We start from the raw sequence: 9,132 nt of genomic DNA on the forward strand, positions 1-9,132 counted from the left end.
ATGATCAAAACAGAGGAGCACATGGATACCTCAGCTTCGATGGTGGACGTCAACGATGATCAGGGTCTCATTGGCGGTCCTGTCGGTAGTGGTGGTGGAAACCAAAACGATTCGTCCTCCGGTTACCACTACCGGCCACTTTCGTCCAATATCGTTATGGCTACGCCGCACATCATCGAAAATCCCGCCCTGCAAGGATCTCTTACGCAGGATGATGGAAGATCGTGTGGCCCGATGGTGAACCATTCATACCATCACACGTTCCATCACCACACGCCAACCGTTGTCCCTCATACCGTGCAGCATCATGGTCATTTTCACCAGCAGCAACAACATCAGCAGCACCAGCAGCAGCATCATCACCATCAGCAGCAGCATCAGCACCATCAGCAGCATCAGCAAGGGATAGATGTAAAGAATGAAATGGATGATCGGAGCTCACCGTCATCGGGCGTGGGTTATCCGGTGAACGTGGAGCTAAAGCTGGAAGGTGATGGTGTGAAGATCCCTTCGATGTATCATCCACATCATCATGCTCATCATCATCATCATCATCTGCACCATCCATCTCCGCACGCGTTCGATAAGCTGCCGTCGTATTACATCAACCACCGATCGCCGTATCTCATCTCGCAGATCAACGACCCGGAACCGGCGAGTGTCGAGGGCGTGGGGCTGGGTGATAGTGTTCGGGGGGCCACCGGGGCCTACCTGCTCGAAGGGTCCATCAACACGCTCAAGCTAAACGGCGAACCGATGGCCAGTGCCGCCTCGCCGTCGGTAATGATGGGTTACGGCGGATCTTCAGGTGAGCTTGCGTTGGGCTCTCTTGCGGGCCATCAGCAGCGCACGCGCAGCAATGGAAGTAGTGCAAGTGCCGGCAACGTATCGCCCAGCTCGTCGACGATCGTATCCAACCCGTTCGCCAGCCAAAGCTCGCTACAACAGCAGCACACCCAGCAACAGCATCATCAGCAACAGCAGCACCATTACCATCTACAGCACCAACAGCAGCAGCTACACTCGACCGCATCGTCCGACTCGGCGATGGGCGGTGAATCGAGTCCCAACCTCACCACGGCGGACTCCGTTGGGCTCGGACAACATCCGGCACACGGACCGGTGGCTTCGAGCACGAGCGGTGGACACATCACCATCAACGCCGCCGGCACATCGGTTCACCTGCCCAAGTCGACCTCGGCCTCACCGATTTCGCACATCGGTTCGCCTGGCTCGGTGTCCATCTCGCCACCGATCGGTGGAGCGGGGGGAGGATCCTCGCATGGCCGGAAAAACGCAACGAATGCTGGCGGCGGAGAGCAGCAGCTCAGCAGCACGACGGGGAACGGCGTTTCCGGCGGGAGCTCGACCACCGATGGGCAGAAAAAACCGACCGGAGGCCGACGGCAGGAAAAGCCGCAGCTAAGCTACATCAACATGATCGTGATGGCGATCAAGGACTCGCCGCACCGACGCCGGACGTTGAGCGAAATCTACAAGTATCTGCAATCGAAGTGAGTTCGACTGGATAAGGGATTGTTCGGAACAGTACTAAATCGATTAACTAACAAAAGAGGGCAATGAAAAGTGTTCTAGAAGGCGATGGAGTGATCATCTTGGAGTCCAATTCCATCATCCAAATAGGTTTTTTGTCCAAATAGTTTAGATTCTAATCAATCAAATCCATTATTCCAACAATATTTGAAAGCTTATTAAACTAGATACTTTTAGAAATTCTATTTGTTGCCTTAATGATCTGTACCTTAATAATAGTCCTTCAATTTGTTTTTATCATAATTAATAATGTCATGTTTTTTTATCTAACATTTTCCATCATCTTTCGTTATACTATGCTATTGTGTTACTATTTTATTTTCATTGTTGAACATTATTGATCGTTGTAGCATTTTATTTGGTATACTCTCTCTCTCTACTATTCTCTCGTTGTTGAACATTGTTGATCTTTGTTGCATTTTTTTGAAATTTTCTTACTTCGCTCTACTGTTGAATTCTTTATCAATTTGACACTTAAAATATAAGTAACTAATAACTAATTCCTATCAGGAAGTAAATTTTAAAGCAGTTTCTTGTTGGTGTTTTGTGTTGGAATTATGTGAGACACTCTTAACGTTCATGTTTCATATTGATTATTTGTTAGTTTAATCACACAGTATATGAGTGAACTTAATTTCAATTTTACTAAAGATACACCGCATGATGATTCAAATTTGAAGCAAAATTTCGTGAATCGGAGAAATTCATGCCTGTTCTGCTCACGTATGACATCATGCTGACGACTGTATCTCGGTGTTCGACAGCCGATTGTTGCAAATGGTAGTGCGTTCGGGTGGGAATTTCTATTTTCGCCCGGAGCAGCTCCGTCTGGACTGGGCATCTTCTGCTGCGCGAAGACGTAGTAGAGAATCCACGGGCGCCTCTTTTACATTTTATTGGTGCGGAATGCAATGCACAGTTGGCGTGACCGTGTGGGCTTCGTCAGGGTGGTCTTCCGCTGGAGTCGTGGGAAAAGTGAACTGTTGCCATCTTTTTACGACCATAATGTTGCTTGTTTTGTTTTGTTTGTTGTTTTGCTATCTTCGCTGTTTCATGTTCGATTGTAGGATTAAGATACGTAGGTTTAACGATTCCTAACTTTTTCTCATTCCCTGCACCTCGTCAAGGTACGAATTCTTCAACGGCGAGTACAACGGTTGGAAGAACTCCGTCCGGCACAACCTCAGCCTGAACGAGTGCTTCAAGAAGCTGCCGAAGGAGTGCGGCAAGCCGGGCAAGGGCCACTACTGGACGATCGACGCGTCGGCGGAGTACATGTTCGAGGACGAGGGCAGTCTACGCCGGCGGCCGCGTGGATTCCGCCGGAAGCAGCAGCTGAAGGGGTACGGCGCCGGCAGCGCCTTCTACCCGGCCGGAAACAGTGGCTACGAGATCGCGGAGCTGTCGGGCGGTTACCTCTCGCAGCCGTACGGAGGTTACGCCGACTACGCCAGCATACCACCCCCGTCGGCGGTGATGGGAGCGTCGGCGGGTGCCAGCGGTGTCGCGGGGGCAGTAGTGCAAGGCAGCGGAGGATACACGGAACCGGCGTCCGCCTCGTCTTGGCACTATCCGGCCGCCGATAGCCTGAGCCAGTACTCGAAGATCACCCACACGTCGCTGCACGATGCATCGCTGCAAACTCCCGGATCTCCGGAGCATCAGGCGCAGGGGACGGTGCTGGAGTACGGGGGCTACACCTTTACCAGCGCGACCGGATCACCTTACGGCCTAGATGCAGGTGAGTGTTTTTTGGTGGGATACCAAAAATGTTTTCCATGATTTAAAAATAAAACAACAAGACTAAAATTGGCTTATACATTATGAAAGTTTCATTCAACTGGGCAATCATAAACTGGTCTAGCGCGAAATTTTGGATCGTTGTTTCTGAATGTTGTTCTGAAGAATAAGGCGGCTTTGCTTCAGTGGTTCAAGAAGTTTTTAGTTTAGAGCTTTACAACTGAACACGTAGATATGGTATGTGTTTCAATCTAAGTATGAATTTCGTGTTAGTAATAATTTTTTTACTTCCACCATTTGTCTGTGGGTTCGTATATAAAGACATAACTGAACCATATAGAACAGGGGTCGGCAAAATCCGACCCACCAGCCGATTTTATCCGGCCCGTAAGAAAATTCTAACCTCAATTGCCTTACTTGCCGTTACCTAAAAATGTACTATAAAACCGTTAAACTACTATTCTTAGACTTTTTGATCGTGTTATTACTGTTGATCGTTCAGCCTCCAGCGGTAAAATAACATTCGATTTGTTTTGGATCCACAATCACAACATTCAAGGAATACAATTTTCGACACCGTTGCGTAACAAAATGTGGTTCGCGGTATTCAAGACATTTAGAAGCTGATTTATCTTAATAACTGAGTATGGACAACTTGATTACGATATTAATTACAGGGATAATACAAGAAATTAACTCAACATGAAAACTTTGAATGTATCGTTTAATATCGCTTTCATATTCTATTTCATCATTTGTCCCTGTTCAGAAAACGTGTACCGGCCCCTGATATAGAACATACATACCAAATTCGAAACTATTAAAAACTGAAAAAATATTTTCCGTCTACCGCTTCAGCACAGATCGTTCTAACTGTTAATTTTTCTAATGCCACCCCCGGAAACGCCACGAACTGACAAGTGCTAAGGCACGTGATTTTTCGTTGACAATGTTTATGTTAAAAAAGAAAATGAGCCGTATAAGGTGCGGAGAGAAGGGTGGATTTAAAGAGAACCCTTTGTGAATAGGTTGATCGCTCGAACGGGAAAGAGTATGTCTTACTTTTCATCTCGTTTGAGCATGCAGCTCGAAACACCGGAAACTAAACTAAAATTTAATCCATCTACGCTTGTATGTTGCTGTTGTAGGAATAAACAAAAAAGAAACTATGGACCGATTTTTAGCTTGTGGCGTTGTAAAAATTCGTCCGAAAGCCAAATCGCAGTTCGGAACATAACGAAAACTGCCGATCGGCAAAAAAAGGCCAGGAAACAATTAATATCCCTGCCGCTCGTTCATAACCGCCTCCGGGGGCTTGTTGGCGACGGGCTACAAATTGGCCACTTGAGAAAAGGGAAGTGAAAAAAACTACCCCCGATCGAACCGTACGCCGTACGGCAAGCTGGCCCGGCCTTCGAACGGACGATCGTGATCGTGTGTCACGTGTGGAAAGATTTGTCTGCTGAAGAGTGGCGAGCGGAAGGCACCCCTGGGGGGAGTGGTACGGGTTAAGAACTGTTGAAAGTATCGTTTTAGCAGCGATTAAGATTCGTTGATTTATGGTCCATGGGGAGGGGGGTGGGGAGTTGTGGGGTAATCGAGACGGGAACGTATGCACGCAGTTGGATGGCAAGTGTTTCGGAATGGTGCGCACCATTAACGCTGACGTCGACACGTTCGCTGCTATCGATACGTTTTCGATGGCAAAGAGTGGAAGAAAAATGATCGGAGGAAAAGGAACACTGAGTCTGAATGGTTGGACACACACAAAAACGCGCTTGTGACATAAATTCGGGAATCGAAGATGTTGAAGGGCACGGACGGAAGCGAGTGTGACTGACAAGTGCTAACGAAGCTATGAAGGCATTGAGGAATCGATTGTAAATGGATTTCTAAGCAACTTGTTGATTGTTCGGGGAAAAATAAATTGCATAAGACATGAGTTCTTTGTCAATTTCAACTAGGAAAGTGGAAAGTTGGTTGTCAAAATTATTCTTACAAAAACGTTGAGCTACGCCAAATACCTGACTAATAATAATTACCTGTTTTCTTTTACCCTCTTTCGTTGACCCTTTCGTAACAGGTTTAAAGATGGCGTCGCTGGCGCAAATGGCACCGCCTACCACGTCCGCCGGTTCGACCACACCTGGCACACCTTCATCCGTGACTGCCGCCGGAAGTTCACCGTCGCTTGCTTCGATGCTAATTGGCAGTCCGGGAGGCGGCACGGCGTCCACATCGGGAAGCAACGAAACGTCCTCGATCGGTGGTGGGGAAAACGACTCTGTATCGATGGACTGCAAGGCGGCCAACAACAACGCCTACAACGTCGGTGGTGGAGTGCACCCGATGCTTCAATCAAACAACGGCCCGCCGTCGTCGAGCAGTGGATCTTCGCCGACCTCCGGACAGCTGAACCACCAGCCGAATCACAACCTTAACAATCACCATCATCACCTGTCACACCTGTCGCAGACACACCCTCACCATCCCGCACACACTTCGCACCATTCGCACGGGCACCTGCATCATCATCATCATCACCATCACGGCAATCACCTGAACCTTGCCGCACCCTACTGATGGCGATGGCGTCCAAACCTGACTGACCAATCCCCGAGCACACCTGCGACGGCCATTTTGGACTGCCATGTTTCTTCCGTTTTAACCGTGCATCGCCGGAAACGGGTCGAAAGAGGACCACAAATTACAAATGGAGTGGAGAAGAACGAGAGGGCTCGCGTTTTGGAGATAACAACAGTGAAGACAAATGAACCTGAGGTGGTTGAAGTTTTAACTTGTGAAATCTAGTTTGATAGTCTGACATAATATGATACAGTAATAAATATGAAAATATAGAATTAAAAGAAAAAGAAACGTATACAATTATTTGCCCTGTGATGAAAAATATTAGAGAAATTACATAAACCATTTAAGCAACAAGTTACTAAAAGATCACAGCTTATTGCTTATTGGAACTATCGTGTAGTGATATCCGCATAATTTACCAATATTAGCTCCATGGATAATCAGCATTCAAGCCCCAATTACCGGGAAACGAACAATGTACGAAATTACAGAAATATTTAAATAGATCATTTCAATGCTTTTGCTGATATGTACGAAGTCATGATTAGTTTTAACTATTTCGATTCACGGAATACCAGTCAACGATCAGAGGTTATTTTTCGAAAAACCAATAAGATCCTCCTATTTAAACATTTATGTTTCATCTTTGACACAAAATTCGCAAATTCGCAAAATTCGCAAAATGCTCGAAATTCGTCTTGATTTCATTTAAACATTTACAAATTTTAATTCCGCAAGCATAGAACTGTTCAACGACCTTTTTAAACGGAGAGTCGTGATTGGTCGGCCCGAACCGGTCAAAACCGGTTCTCCGAAACGGTTGTCAAGGTGGCTACATGTGGTACAGCTTTGTTTTAGCAACCGTGTTCTTAAAGCCATTTGTGTAAACCTCGGTTTTAGGCGTATCTTTTTGCAGCAACCTTGACCAACGGTAATTGAAACGGTTCGTGAAATATATTCAAAACCGATTGAAATGCTTCAAATTTCTAAATAAAACGTCCGTTGATGAAAAGTGATAATCGAGAAGTAAACTCCATGAGATAACAATTTGTGGTTTAATAATGATGATACAATATTGCTCATAACAATATGGAATATACTTACATGCATATAAATGTACGCATAGAAAATTATACTATATATTTGCTGGTACAAACATTAATCGATGAAAAACCTAAACCATAAACATTTAACAGCCTCAATAAAAATTACTTTATTTGTTAACACTCAGTAGTTTTCAAGTTGATTTTCAAATTCCTTGCCAGACTTCAAGCGATTTTCCAATAGCCGATGAGAAATAACACGTTCTTTGGGAATTCAAATGGTGTGTGAAGGGATTGATGTGTATTCAGGTAAGGCTCACGAAATGATTCAATCATCCGTCCTGACATCGATTCGTGACAACCAAACATTCTGCCCACTACGGGCGAGACGTGACCGGATGGTCGAGCGTCGATTTTACGACCCGGAACAAATGGATGACCGATAACCGATGGACAGTGGTGACGTTGTTCGGTTTGTTGGCGAAACACGGGGATTAAGGATGGAGTTGCGGGCTTTGGATTAGGCACGGTCCCAGGGTGTTTCCTGATTGGTCCCGGGCGTAATGAGCGGAGCGTCCCGGGGATCGCCGTGGCTGGGCATTTCCCGCTGCTAATCCCGAACAGCGTGGCTCTAGCGCATCCTGTTACGCCGCAGGATAATGAGGCAGCAGAAGCTGAACCGGAGGCTGACCAGCACAAAACGGAGCGAGAGGGGAAAGAGAAAGGGCGATGGGATTAACATATTGACTTTGTGGTTTTCGTCCTGGCTTTGGGTTGGTATCGCTTTCTTTTTTCGCGCAGGACTTTCCCAGGAGTATTAAGGAGCCAGTTAATGAGTGTCAGCTAAGGTAATCGAATATATTTTGCTGTTCGAATGTGCGCGAGTTGAAAAATCATGCGCGAAATGCCATCCACACTTGGTGTCGAATTTTTTATTGAACATAGCGATGAAAATTCAATTTGATCCACCAGCACCACCACCACCACCACCACCAGTCCAGTTGTGAGGCATTGCTTCGTGGGGCAATAAATTTCCACTCCAGGCAGCCATTTTTCTCTCGCCTCTCCAGTTCTCATCCTCTGCATCTTTGGTTTCCCGTTCGGGGGAAATAATGGTGAAAAAAGTAATGCGCGGGAAATCTAACGTAAAGCAGCGGGAGTTTTCCACCGAAACACAGTGGTCTAGAAGAAAACTACACAAAATTGAGGTTTAAATGTAGCTAGTATCGCATTAGAGATTAAATTTAATTAGTATCGCATTATGTAAGCACCGAAAAACGAAACAAAAACTGTGGTTTTTATTAATCCTATGAAATTATTCCAAGCTTCTATTATTATCTTCGAGTATTGCATGCATACAAACATAATAAATTATGATAGAAAATATCAACGAGGCATGATCGTCTATTCAAATCATACCATTTCAACTTTAGTAAGTTCTATGTAGAGTTCATCCGCAGAGTCCATCAAATATTAATTTAGATTACACCATAGATTTGTAATTGGCAATCAAATTTAGATTAATAAATCCTGCGAAATTATTCCAAGCTTCTATTATTATCTTCGAGTATTACATACATAATAACAAACATGATAAACTATGATAGAAAATATCAACGAGGCATGATCGTCTATTCAAATCATACCATTTCAACTTTAGTAAGTTCTATGTAATCCCCATCTGTAGAGTCCATCAAATATCAATTTAGATTACACCATAGATTTGTAATTGGCAATCAAATTTAGATTAAATTTTAATTTAAATCAGTATTATTGCATTCAAATGTTTTTGATTTGGTTTATTTCAAATGTCTTTCATTTGGCTGTATGATTCGATATGGCGATAACTCGCCAAAAGTATGCATGATATAATTTTCCCTTATTGGCATTATTACAAATAATGTTTTTTTTACATTTTAATTAAATAACTTGTCACACTTTTTACAACTGAAAAATACTTTTTTGTGAATATTTGAAAATGAATATTTTGAAAAGTGAGGAACATTACTTTTGCTTATACATGTATGTCCATCATCATAAAACTATTCTGAGAATTTTTCACTTCTTTAATCACATCTTTAAATTAATCTCTTTAAAATTCGTTGGTACATCAATCTTTTTATTGAAACTAAAAAATTTAAAAAATTAAATTACGATAAGGCGATGTTTGGTGACGTTTTTTACATCATAATACAATTCAGATGGT

At 44.1% G+C, this 9,132-nt stretch overlaps 1 protein-coding gene across 1 annotated transcript; it reads left to right on the forward strand.

Moving 5' to 3' along the window:
• Nucleotides 1-5,877, forward strand: LOC131265536 (forkhead box protein biniou). The gene is made up of 3 exons (XM_058267818.1): nt 1-1,514; nt 2,682-3,295; nt 5,378-5,877. Exons 1-3 carry the CDS (start codon nt 1-3, stop codon nt 5,875-5,877), a joined length of 2,628 nt encoding a protein of 875 aa, XP_058123801.1.
• The last annotated feature ends 3,255 nt before the right edge of the window (nt 5,878-9,132 follow it).

Source organism: Anopheles coustani, chromosome 2, assembly GCF_943734705.1.
Source record: "Anopheles coustani chromosome 2, idAnoCousDA_361_x.2, whole genome shotgun sequence".
In the NCBI taxonomy this organism is placed as follows: domain Eukaryota; kingdom Metazoa; phylum Arthropoda; class Insecta; order Diptera; family Culicidae; genus Anopheles; species Anopheles coustani.